The following is a 14451-nucleotide window of genomic DNA, read 5'->3' on the forward strand; positions in this document are numbered from 1 at the left end:
AAAGACAGCTTGGCTTATAATACAGAGCATATTGTATGAGCAGGGCATTAAGGAATCAGACATTACAGTTTTGTTCACAATTAATGTCCAATCAAAGAGTTAATTACAGCTCTGTGTGAACATCCCGTTCAGAATGAAGTAGCTAAACTGAACAAAAGTGTTCATTTCCTACACGGGTGACACATAAAGGCTGTGTTCATTTGGTTGATTTGGTACAGTGAAGTACATTTTCCTCTCAGCGATGGTGTCTTTGTCTTTGCTGCCATTGAGGTTGAGAAATCTGTTCCTGTTTTACGTTCTGTATGTGTCAAGCAGGCCGAGCTGCCTCAGAAATATACATCGGAGACCCGTTTGATGGCACTTTGGGGGGGTTTTACAGGGTGCTGTAATTGAAAACAAGTCCAGACCTAAAGAAAGGGCTTTAAATGTCAAGTCAAGGTCAAGTTTACAAACTCTTGTATGTGTTGATAGCACAAGTGTATTACTGGCGGCTGATGCAGTACAATGGCCGCAGTAGTGCAGCTTACTGAAAGTGAAAACAATGTTTTCAAGAGCTGGAACAGTAGGGGAGAGTTGGGTAAGATGTGTTGCAAACAGTGTGCAATTTCTGTCAGGTTTCTACTATATTGTATAAAAGGCCCGTCGTGCACAGCTAGACATAAGAAGCCTATTTAATGGAAGTTAAATTTTGTTTATTTATTTATTTTTGAATTTCAAAGTGAATTTTCTAAATGGCAGGTAAAATTTTTGTCAAAGCGACTTGTATGGACCCCTTCTCATTTCTGGGATTCTAATACAGTATTAGAAATACTCCATTTTTTTTTTTTTTACGTAATTTAATATCAAGGTAAGAAAACAAGTTAAAAGCTACATTTAAAATATTTAAAAATGAAAATAAATTTTTTTTTTTTTTTTTTTACAATTGACAAAATTTACAATTTTCATAAATGTGGAAATGAATTATCACAGTTTGTGAAAAGTGTCCATTTTTATATATAATATAATATAATATAATATAATATAATATAATATAGTATAACATGGCAACATTGACTAGTTTTCTGTAATGTAATATCAAGGTAAGAAAATCAGAAGTTAAAATGTGCATTTAAAATATTTAAAAATGAAAATATATAGAAAAAATACTTTGCTAGATTTACAATTTTAATAAATGTGGAAATGCGTCATCACAGTCTGTGAAAAGGGTCCATTACTAAAAAAAAATAATGATAATAATTAAAATGTATTACATGGCAGCATTAACTAGTTTTCTGTAATTTAATATCAAGGTATGAAAACAAAGTTAAAATGTACATTTAAAATATTTCAAAATGAAAGTTTATAGAAAAAATACTTTTAAAATTTTAATAAAAAATGTATTAAAATGTTTTACAGAATTAGCTAAATTAACTAGTTTTATGTAATTTAATATCAAGGTAAGAAAACACAAAGTTTAAATGTGCATTTAAAATATTTAAAAATGAAAATATATAGAAAAACTCCTTTTCTAGATTTACACTTTTCATAAATGTGGAAATGGGTCATCACAGTTTGTTAAAAGTGTCCATTATAAAAAAAAAATTATAAAAAACAATTAATGTATTAGCAGCATTAACTAAATTTCTAGGTAGGAAACACGAAATTAAAATGTACATTTAAAATTGATAATTTATAGAAAAATACTTTGTTAAATTTCCAATTTCAATAAAGGTGAAATGCATCATCACAGTCTGTGAAAAGGGTCCATTATAAAAAAAATCTGAAATAAAAATGTATTATTTGACTAAATTAATTATGACTTATCAATAGGGTCATTGAGCTTTTCATCTAAATGTAAGAAAATACTGTAACGCAATGTTGAAAATTGTTTTATTGTGTTCAGATATACTGAATAATGTTTTCCAATCTAGTTTTTGAAAATATGAATATTGTTTAGTTAAATAGGACTTTGAGGTTCAGGTCAAAAATGTAAGGTTGGTAAGATATTTTATTATTTTTTTTACTTATTTTTTTTTTTTTAACAAGTCCATAAATTGATGGAATAACTTTGTTACAGAAAATGTATTTCAAATAATTTTTTTTTTTTTTTTTTAGCCTTTCTAATAATTAGAGAATCCTAAAAAAGCATCAAGGTTTATAAAATAAATAAATAAAATAAAGCAATACAATGTTTTTTGGAATTGATAATTTCTTGAGCAAATATATTAAAATAGAAAACAGTTATTTTAAAATAATATTTCACAATATTACTGTTTTCAATTTATTTAAATTTTTAATCAAAATGCTGCTTTAGTGAGCATATAGGACTTTGTTCAAAAATCTCTCTTTCATTATATATAATTTTAAGTCATTTACAATACAATACAATTTAACACAGCCTACCTCATTCCTCCCCACATTATGGTATATATAAGATGCCTACAATTTGGACACACTGTGCTGTTAATTACAAACACAGAGTGAAAGAAATGATCATATTTTGTGCAAATGCTTTCAGTGATTTTAAAAACTAATTTTTTTTCCTTGAAAAAGGACTGGCGTTGTATTTGGAGATGATGTTGCAGGCAGACGGGAGTCACGGGACACTTGCCCTCAGACCAAAGGAGACGTTGACCTAGAGGGAGATCGGCAGTGAACTCGCATGCTAAAGCGGCATGAAAGTTCCAGCCCTCATGTGGGACAAACAGCAGAGAAGGGCTTCACACCAGGCAACACATGCAAAATTGACAAGAGGATGTGGGGAAAAAAGGGGTTGGACGAGGATGAATAAAACAAATCATGGTGCTTGACTGGAGGTGATTTGAAAAATTCTTTGTCTTCATTTACGCTTGAGAATAATATAGCGTCTCGACAGGAGACCGGGCTAGCGAGGGGCTCCAGTCGCACGCAGGGGATAAAAAATTAATTAAAAGATGAGAGAAAGAAGAAAGGATGGATTGAAAATAAATACAGACTGCAATGCCAAACAGCAGGGTCGTTGTTTCATTGCGAGCGCGGTGAGCCCACTGTAAAAAATGGATCATACCCTGCCTCAGAGAATTAAACTTAGTTTTTGGGAGTGTTTGTATTTCTAGAGAAACTTTGTCAGGGGAGATGAAAGCCACATCTGCTCCACTTCTTTCCATCTATACATACGTGTGAAAACTGTTGGTCTGGCAGGCTAGTATGGACAAGCAGACCCACCGCCATGATGAAAGACAATGGGCCCGGCCTTAAGCCTATTAACAGTTGGCAACGTGGGGCCTTTACCCAGGGCGCTGAGCGGCCCCCACGCCACACCTCGACCGCCTGTTAGATGAAGCCGCCGCTGGACCCGCTGCTGCCCTAAACTGTGAGGTGATGCTTTCCTGAGCTGATTCATTTCCACTCTTCGCTAAGTGGACGGGGTCTTAACTGGAAACACATTACCTGTCATGGAAAAGTGTTTTCACGTGCTGTGACACACCGCAGACGTGGTCGGACAGGCAGCGGGGCGTTTAGGGTGTTCGCTGTGGACATGTACACTGTGCTGATAGACTCTGGGTGCTTGCTTTCGGTCTGATAAGGCAGTTTACACTGAGCTTGTGTGGGCTGAGCTGGACGCCGCTTGCGTTTTTACATTTGTTTGTGTGGAGCGCTGATATTATACGGCTATGTATATGAATGCATTGCAAGTTTAGGAATAGTAGATTAGAAGCACCTTATGAATTGTTTCAGGTCATGTCTGTTAGAAATGTAGCAGTTTTATTTTAAACGTTCTGCTTTTTAAAGTTACGCTACCGCTCAAAAGTTTGGGATCAGTAAGACTTGTAATGTTTAAAAAAAAAAAAATCAGAAAAAGCCCCCCCAATAAAACTCCAAAGTGTTATTACAATATAATTTTTATTTTTTTTATTTTAATATAGATTAAAAAAACTTTTCCTGTGATGCAAAGCTGATTTTTCATCAGCCATTACTCCTGTCTCCAGTGTCACATGATCCTTCAGAAATCATTTTAATATGCTGATTTATTATTAGAATCGTCTATGTTGGCAACAGTTGTGCTACTAAATATTTTTTGCCATCTGTGATACTTCTTTCAGGATTCTTTGAATAAAAAGTTAAAAAGAACAGCATTTATTCAAAATATAAATCTTTTCTAACAATGTAAGTCTTTGATATCATTTTTTTTATCAATTTAACACATCCTTGCTGAATAAAAGTAACAATTTCTTTAAAAAAAGAAGGAATACAAACTTTTGACTAGTAATGTATATTGTTAGAAAAGATTTCTATTTTAAATAAATGCTGTTTTTTTTTTTTTTGGACTTATTATTCATCAAAGAATCACAGGTTCCAAAAAAAAAAAAAAAAATATATATATATATATATATATATATATATATTTTTTTTTTTTTTTGAATACTGGGGTAATGATGGTGAAAAAAATTCAGCTTTGGTCACAGAAATAAATTAGATTTTTAATGTATATTAAAATAGAAGAATGTTATTTTTCATCATAAGAATATTTTAATATTTTTTTCTGTATTTTTGATCAAATAAATGCAGCCTTGATGAGCATTAGAAACGTATTTAAAATACATTACAAATCTTACTGATACCAAACCTTTGAGCAGTGGTGTACATATTTTTTTTTTTAAATGAGTTATGTATTCTTTAACAGGTATAATGTAGCTGAAAATAGGGGTATCAAAACAACAAAATGTAACTTTTACCACGTTTTTTTAATGTGCAACATGATGCGGTGGTCAAATACAGATGTGCAGGGTTGTAAATTACTTAGGTAACTGTACTTTGTTACTATACTTCTGTAGTGGCATTGAAACTGAATACTTCCTTTTAATGTCTAAACAATATAAGGAGTAAAACGAATGAAGTACATATTTCACAGGTCATCATTTATGATTTTTATTTCACATTTCTATATTCTAGACCTTTACCTAGTCAGGAAATTGTGATAAAGCTGGTTACTTTAGGAACTGTGAAATCTCTTGATTTCAGTTGTTCAGTTAACTTTTAAATACAGATTTTTTTTTTCAATTGTACACTTATTTTTGGTTACATAGTTTGACTTCAAGTACAGTTTCTCTGTATTTTTATAGAGAAACATCTTTATCATTAGTATCTTTAGCAATAGTGTAAAAGTAGCACATAACAGGCACAATACTGGTATAAATATGACCCTGGACCACAAAACCAGTTGTAAGTAGTATGGGTATATTTGTAGCAATAGCAACAATGCATTGCATGGGCCAAAATTATATTTTTTTCTTTTATGCCAAAAATCATTAGGATATATAAAAAAAAAAAAAGATTGTGTTCCATGAAGATATTTTGTAAATTTCCTACCGTAAATATATCAAATCTGAATTTTTGATTAGTAATATGCATTGCAAAGACTACTTTAAAGCCAAATTTCTCAATATATTAGATTTCAGGTTCCAGATTTTTAGATAGTAGTTTCTCGGCCAAATATATTCTATCCTAGCAAACCATGCATCAATGGAAAGCTTATTTATTCAGCTTTCAGATAATGTATAAATCTCAATTTCATAAAAGTGGCCCTTATGACTGGTTTTGTGGTCCAGGGTCACAAATATCTATTGGTACAATGCCAAAACATTCTATGTGTCACATGACAAAACATTCATCATTCATCATTGTAGTCCACACTACAATGCTTAAATGGCATATTCAAATTTATCCAGTTTAGAGCGCGTTTTCAAAAACTGTTTTACTTAACAAAAACGCAATCTCAGTGCGGACCGAAGGCCAAAAGGAAGAAAAAAAAAAGTGTTTTTGAGCGAAATTGCACTAGTTTGGACAAGGCCTAAAACTATGATTTTATTACTGTAAGACTTGCATGCAAATTAGCATCTTTTTATTTATTCTTTTCAAACCACCATGGCTAAAAATAAAACTCTATATAAACAAATTTATGTAACTAATTGCTTATCTGGTTGTTGGGTAACGATGTGACCATTGTGGCCTTCCTTGTGTCCAAATTGACACCCTCCTACTTTATTTTCAGAATGAACGATAGCAGTTTTGAGGCTGACTGTACTGTGAAACCACAGCGGTCTGACAAACTACTCGACAGCAGAAATCCGGCTGTTATTTTACCAGCGGCCAGTGAGTCACTTCTTGCATGATGTATGAAGGTGTGAGGTTTTTTAAAAAGTCACAACACACTGGGGTGTTTTTTATTTTGAAGAGCATGTGGAGCTGTTCAGTATCAAATTGGCTAATGTATTGCAATCCACATCGGTCACACTAATATAAATTGTTTGGAAGCTCAGTCTGCCATCTGAAAAGACAGGAGAGCTATGAGGTCATTAACTCCGTCCTCACAGTAGGGAGCAATTTTAGGCAAAACCCACTCTCTGGCCCATCTTTAGAAACCAGACCATGATATACAGTTTTGTCAAAATGTCCGCAAATTTGCCCTCTCTAACTGGAATTTCTCCATGACTTATTTGACCTAATGATCTAGAACATTGCAATTGCTCCACCCCAAAGGCAATTTCGGAGGCTCACTGGGCCGATTTAAATGGTCTGTGGTTACTCTTCCACCCCCGTCAACACCTCCACCTCCCCAAACAGAGGCTGGTAAGATGCACCTTCCTGTGGTGGATGCTGCTCTTTCTCTCTTAGTAAACACATGAATGCATGAGGGTCTATGGAGGCCACATCCAGGGCTGAGGTGGCAAAAGCTTGAAATGATGCTCAGAGCAACACTATGAAGGATGACTCTGCTGAGTTCATTGAAACGACCGTGCGCCTTTCCGAGGCCATGGTGAACCTGCGTGCATCAGAAGAACGGGTAGTATCTGTGAGGAGGCAAGGGTCAGCCGCATAGTCTCCTACCGCTGAGGCAATTTCACTCAGTGTTTTGATGAGTTTGATGGGCCTTACCCCCGATTCCATGCCCTGAATTTGATGCAGAACCCAAAAAGTGCTTTGTTTGATTAGTTTACATGCTTTTTAAATGTTCAGCTGTTAAGATATTTATTGAGGTAAATGTGGAATGGAAGCGGGGCATCATGTGCCAGTTTTTCAGAGGGGGCACCAATGGTGATCCTGGCTTACTAAGAGCATATAAAAACAAACAACAACAAAAAAAAGTACAGAAGCCATCACTATGGTGGTAGCCTTTCAAAAGGTACACCTTTGTACGTTATTTACTCCTGAAGGGTGCATATAAGACCTTTAAAAGTGTATATATTAGTATCTGTATCATATTCAGTAATTTAGCATTATGTTGGATAACTAGCTTGGTAGCTGTTAATCTAAGGTGTTAGTTTAGTGGTACAGTTTTTGATTAACGTGCAACGTGACATTGGTTCAAATCTCAACCCCATTTCTTTTTTTTTAAATAAGCTAAGCAAGATTGTGTCTGAACCTGACAGCCAGTGATCAATGTGCATTTTCACAGTATGGAAAAGATCAACTTTGACATTTTGATAATAATGCATTTTGTGTTCCATAGGGGAGAAAGTGACAGTGAGCGACATGAGGTTGGATAAATGATGACAGAATGTACAGTTTAAAGCAAATCATCTGCGGAAGGTGCTTAAAAAACCCCACTATGCATTTATTTATTTCTACATTTTAATTTGTACAATAGATCCTTTAAAACGGTAAGAAAAATCAAACCCTGTTAATATATTTAAAAATGTTTTTTTTTTCTGCAAATCGCCTACTGCCCCTTAGTTTGAGTATTTCTTTCATCTTTATTGTGAAATGTTATTTCTATGACAGTGTTCAGCCTACTGATACAAAAAACTCCAGAAGTCTAGCTTTTATTGATTCTGTTCGTTTCTTTTAGAGAAAAAGAAATAGTTTAAATATTCTCACATATTGCATATTCCTCTTTAAAAGACTGTATTTAATTCTTTCAGAGTGACTGTCCTTCACTATTATACATAAGAAATTTCCAGTGAACTAGTTAAATCTGAGCTTAGCATGGCAGCTTTGAAACGGAGCCGTGGCATGTCATTATCTGTTAAAGGCTCATGTTTCAGATGTGTTTGCACTTCAGTGAAAACGAATTGTTTACTGTCATCCCTGAAAGACTGCCTCCAGGTACATACAGCCACACAAAGGTTGCATTATTTTTACAAAAGCCAAAGGTGAAAAGCCAGGTTAGTCTCATTCTAATTCGGTCTCTGAAATAATTAGCTGGAACACTGCAGGCAAGTTCTTAAAAGAGCTCCTGCGTTGTTAATTTTATTTTCATTTATTAGCACGTTTTTCCTGGAGGTATTTACGCTAATGAGGTCTGCGCAAGCAGATGGGTGATCTTTATACAATCTGTCAGAATATTATTGATTTTTGGAATATACTTTTCAGGGAAGACAATGGCACACTCAGACTCTTCACAGTGGAACAAGGCGATCTGTCTGCCACCGCTACGTTTATTTGTAGCTCGGGCTGCTATTTTGCTAAAGCCAGACTCCATTGTTTGTGGGAAGGCCATGTGTGACTACGCTAGAACGCCGGTGATAAATTTTCCTCTGCATAAAGCGCTCAAAACTGGCTCTGTGCTGCAAGCAACTGTTTTCATTACGGCACTTTGGTTTGTAATGAAAGAGGGGGTAAGCCACAATATACTGCAAAATATAACTAAACAAAATTTCATTGAAAATATGTTTAATTCATAAATCACACTGGCATCTCTGTGATTCCCCTTTGAGTGAACCAGAGGGCCTCTCTTTTGCTTAAGTTCTCATTATGGTTTGTTGATTGTGCAGAATTGGAGAACTCCACAACAGTTACGGGAAAGAACCCTAATCGGTCAAAACCCAGTTGGCAGTGATGATTGTCCAATAAAATTTGAGGCCAGGAGCCTCTGTTTTTCACTAACCCGTGATTTACACCTCCCGATACAGACAGTAATAGAAAGGAGAAAATATGGCTGCTTCCATGACTGTAGAGAGAGTATTTATATATGTACAGTTTTTCATGTTTTTATTTCATTTAAGTTTTGGAAGCTTTTTGAAATTATTCATTTATTTTTTTTGTAGACATCAGTCCAGATTTAGTTGGACGGTTCTTTAAAAAATAAAGTTCTGTCATAATTTACTCACATTTGTGTCAGTCCACATCTTTATACAAAACAGAAAAGATAACTTTTTTTTTCGTCTATACAATATTAATTCATTATATAGACAAAACATTTTTCAAGTGATCATTTAATATAATTCAAAATATCTTCTTTTGTGTTTGGAATAAGAAGCTATGAAAGCCCGTTTCTGCCACTAAATAAAAAAAGATATTGCGACTTTTTTTTAATCAGAATTGTGAGATATAAACCCGCAATTGCGAGTTATAAAGTCAGAATTGCGATACATAAACTCACAATTCTGACTTTTTCTGGCAAATGCGAGTTTACATCTTGCAATTGTGACTTTTCTCAAAATTGGATGATACAAACTCACAATTCTGACTTTTTTCTCAGAATTGAGTTATAAAGTCAGAATTGCAATATATAAAATCGCAGTTCTGACTTTTTTCTGTCAATTGCGAATTTACGCAATTCTGACTCTGAATTGTATGTTTATATCTTGTAATTCTGAGAAATTAGAAGTCAATATTGTGTATATATAAACTCACAATTCTGACTTTTCTCAAAATTGCATGATGCAAACTCACAATTCTGACTTTTATCCAGAATTGAGTTATAGACTCATAATTCAACATTTTTCTCGCAATTGCAAGTTTAGATCTGACAATTCGGACTTTTCTCAAAATTGCATGATATAAACTCACAATTCTGACCTTTTTCTCTCAATTGTGATTTTGCGCAATTCTGACTCTGAATTGTAAGTTTATATCTCGCAATTCAGAGAAGTCAAAATTGTGAAATATAAACTCAAAATTCTGACTTTTACTCACAATTGTGATTTTACATCTCGCAATTCTAACTTTTCTTGAAATTACATGATACAAACTCGCAGTTCTGACTTTTTTCCTTAGAATTGTGAGATAAACCCGCAATTGCGAGTAATAAAGTCAGAATCGGGATATATAAACTCACAATTTAGACTTTTTCTTGCAATTACGAATTTACATCTCGCAATTCTGACTTTTCTCAAAATTGATTGATACAAACTCGTGATTCTGACTTTTTTCCTCAGAATTGAGATATAATCCTGCAATTGCGAGTTATAAAGTAAACTTACAATTCTGACTTTAGTTTACATCTCGCAATTCTCTCACTTTTTTTCTCAAAATTCAATGATACAAACTCACAATTCGGACTTTTTTTCTTGCAACTGCAAGTTGTTTTTCTCAAAATTGTGAGGTATAAACTCGCAATTGCAAATAATAAAGTGAGAAAGATATAAACTCACAATTCAGACTTTTGTTCTCAGAATTGCATGATATAAACTTGCAATTACGAGTTATAAAGTCCAATTCCGGGGGCAAAAAAAGACTATTTTCTCAGAAATGCGAGTTTATATCTCACACCCAGCAAGCAATTTTTGGTCTAAAAGACGTCTAATAGCCATGAAAACACAGCCCAGACGTCTAGGCTAAAACAAGTTTGTATATGGGCTGTCAGTGAAAATTTAATAGACGTCTAAACATATCCCAATATTAGACTAGTCATCAATTAAAAAATTAAAAAATTAAACCATAAAACCTTGTAAACGCTGCTGCGTTTGCTTACAGGATGGAATATCATACATCTAACTAGTTATTTTGCCAAAAAATGGCATGCAACCAAATTCAAGGTTATTTGGGCTGGAAGTGGGTTATTGTTTGGAATTGCAAAAAAAAAAAAAAAAAGGAAGAATTGTGAGATAAAAAGTCAAAATTACCTTTTTATTTTTTTTATTCAGTGATGGAAATGGGCTTCCATAAGAAATAGACAAAGGAGTAAATAATGACAATATATTTTTATATAAAAGAATATGGAAGATTTTTTTTAAGCACTGCTAGCTTATGTTGAATATCAACTGCCAGTGCAGGTAATAAAGTTGGCGTAATGGCGATACTGAGCATCCGTCTTACTCAAGTTTGTTTGAATGGTGGACATATGGTCTTAACAGTACAGTCTATATAGTATAAAGTTGGAGCTTCAGTACGTCTGTTTTGAATGTCCTACGATTCTCCTTTAACAGCTGCATCAATAAAGCTATTCCTGTTTTAATCCCTCTTTTTTTCTCTCATGGATTTGTAATGAACTCTTAGTCAGACAAAGGCAGTGGAAGGCAGAGTCTCAGTGGTTCTGTGCTTTGACCCTGGATCTGTGACAGTGACAAAGGAAGATAGATTGCACTTAGACCGCATAGAGGTGACCTAAACAGCATTTAACACCAGCCTCCCAAGGTGTTCGTAATGCAATAAGAAGGGACACCTTTTTTTGGAGAAATTAAATTACATATCTGCTTTACATCTGAAATGGCAGGCCGAGAAGACTTTTGTTTGTGAGTGCTATTCAGTCGCTGTCGATGTGCTGGCTGTCTGGGCTATTGATGGTGCCAAAAGTTGATGAAGGCGGTTGTACAACGTCCTTGTGATGAGCATGTTATGTCTACTTTCTTTTTACTAAAACAAAACGTCTCTTTCGGTTCTATGTTGGAGGGCGAGACCCCTTGAAAGCAGAAAAGCACACTTTCAACAAAAAACCTTCACGTTTTGATTAACTGATTGTTAACCAAGGCCTTTATCTACCAATGCTGAAGAGGCTTTCAAGGCAAAATGTTTACCGCTGGACTGCTATGTTCATGTTTTCAAAATGAGGGACGTTTATCCGAATACCTTGCTTAACACTGAGAGGCCGTGATGGTTATTTTGTCTGTATGTGTGGCTTTCAGTCACACAGGCCGCTATATATTAATAACTACAGTATCCTTGTGGTAAAGGGTCATCATCGACTAAGGGTTTTTCAGACTCGATTAAGGGTTTTTCAGACTTTTCTCCGAGATTTAATAAAAGAATGAAAGGCATTCATGTTACTGCAATATCAGCTTGTAATTGCAAACAGTAAATAGACTTGCTTTATAGAGGAACAATGTGTCAGCCGCAGCACAGGCTAGTTTGTTGACCAGGGGCCTCATGTATCAACGATGCGTACGCACAAAAACTTTGCGTACGCCAGATTTCGCGCTCACGTTTGGATTTACTAACGATGAAATTAACGTGAGAATGTGCGTTGATCCACGCCAACTCCATGTCTGGCGTACGTGTATTTTTTGTGCGTGTGTTTGTTTTATTTCCCTTGGCGACTCCTAGAGGCAATTATTTTAAATTGCACACTACAAAGTATCGCACCAACACATGTGAAAAACATTGCTATTAATTTATAATTGATAAAATGGGTTAATTGAGACAATATTTTTCTACCAATTATGTGATTTAGAACATATAAAAGCATTTGCAAATTACAACCCTTAGTCTATGGCAATGTTGTCCTTATACATCAATGGCCGAATCCGAAGGGAACGTTTAGGGATCACAGTGATTTTCTGGCCCACGATGATGACTGGCTTATAAGCCGTTTCAGATTTCCTGAGTTGGGTCCAAATTTGGAGACAGCGAGGAGCCACGCATTACCCGTTCCCTTAAAGGTGCTGATAACGCTTGGTTTCCTGGCAAATTGTTCTTTCCAAAGGGAACTGGCAGATCGCTCGTGCAATGCCAGCTGTATGGGACGGGATCATCCGCATGTCTAGCAGGTATATAAGATTTCCATACCATGCAGTTGACCAGCCAAACAAAGCGCAATTTGCAGCGATCACCGGTTTTCCTAATGTAAGCGCAAGCGATCGACTGCACGGACATTGCTATAAAGTCGCCATCTGAAGAACAATTTGGATACGTGAATCGGAAACAGCTAAGTTTTACTTTATTTTATTTTATTGAGCGTAATTATTTAACTGCATATCAGGAGACCGCGGTTATCCATTAAAGACGTGGCTGTTAACTAGGGCTGGGTATTGTGACCAATTTGGCAATTCGATTCGATTCTTATTTTTATGGTTTCGATTCGATTCGATTTCGATTTCGATTCGATTCGATATCGATTAGCTATCAATATTTCATTTAAAATGTTAGTTTTGCAGACATGGGATCCATATTTTGATATAAATGCTGGTAACTGAAACTCCCCTACTTAAGTTTATTACTGAAATACACATCTACATTAATAATAGGGTGCACACAGTTGTTTATTTTAAACAACTTTTATTTTAAATGAACACTGTAACAAGAAGTCATAAATATGTGCATCCATTGTACACCATGTAAACAAACTGCAAAATGCTAATTACTGTAAAAAAATAAAAAGACTAAATGTGCAACAGTGAAATCTATTAAGAACTTCAAACATGTTTAAGAAATAAAACATTTTTCTAAATTCAAAACAGGCCCATCATAAAGCCCTTGTCTGCATATACAAAACATTCTAACTGTCCATAAAACTAACAGTTCTTAACTACAGCCTAATCATTTTTGATCACCAGATTTTTCAGCAAAAAAAGCAGCTGATCAACATGTTCTGATCTGATCTGGCAGCTCCTTTGCGCTGTGATTAGATCACCAGCAGTTGAGAAACCTCTCTCAGCAGGAACACTAGTGACACCTTCAGGACGAGAGGGGAATATTCATATGCTCTTACGTGAAGCACGTGCATTAAGAATCGATTCGGGGATTTCCCGAATCGATATCGTTGCGTTAAACTGAAGATCGATTAAAATCGGAGAATCGATATTTTTTACCCAGCCCTACTGTTAACCCCCCTCAACAACCCACAAACTGACCAAGAGCGCAGATACAATGATGCCCATTCTCGCACTTGTAGAGCGGGCGATTTGGCAGCTGAAATGCCGGTGGCACCAGAGCCGTGCACAGACCTTTTGAGGGGCATGTGCTAAAACTGAAAAAAGGGCACCCCCCCCCCCCAACCCCAACCCCTCCACCACCAAAAAATAACACACAATAATATTCTTATTTTATATTTAATTAGTATTAATAACTTTTATACAGATAATATACATATACAGGGGCGTCGCTGGGAATTCTGGGCCCTGTGCACTGACTCGGCTAAGGGCCCCCCCCTAAAAAAGTAAATTAGCCAATCACAGCGCTCGATGTACTACCATTGTACCATTTTAACAGGCTACTTTTAAACGCATATAGTAATGTCAGTTTTATGTATTTTCTGAGAGGGGGTGGGATTTTTGTTGGAAAAAGTCGCAGGAGAGACGCACACTTCGATTAGACTGGATAAACACATGCAGCATCTTAAATTGTTAAGAAAATGGTTTTCCTAATAAATGTCTCGAATATTTTGATTATGTCCAATGCTTCTCTTTCTTTTTGGAATTATTAGACACATTTCACTATGTCTTTTCAAATGCCTAGGTCTGTTTAATTTCCTTAATTATAAAATTTCTAGCACTATTTTAAACGTTTATTCAAGCAATAACATATAAATGATCTCATGTATATGCTTGTTTAAAA

At 35.1% G+C, this 14451-nt stretch overlaps 1 protein-coding gene across 1 annotated transcript in view; it reads right to left on the bottom strand.

The window, feature by feature from the left end:
- Positions 1–3160: 3160 nt before the first annotated feature.
- LOC141300257 (pyruvate dehydrogenase (acetyl-transferring) kinase isozyme 3, mitochondrial-like) overlaps positions 3161–14451 on the bottom strand; it is an 18728-nt gene continuing 7437 nt past the window's right edge. Inside the window, exon 10 of the mRNA XM_073830579.1 lies at positions 3161–3373. Coding sequence (XP_073686680.1) covers positions 3161–3373 — 213 coding nt within the window. The remainder of the gene's footprint in view (positions 3374–14451) is intronic.

Source organism: Garra rufa, chromosome 24 (genome assembly GCF_049309525.1).
Source record: "Garra rufa chromosome 24, GarRuf1.0, whole genome shotgun sequence".
Classification (NCBI taxonomy): Eukaryota; Metazoa; Chordata; class Actinopteri; order Cypriniformes; family Cyprinidae; genus Garra; species Garra rufa.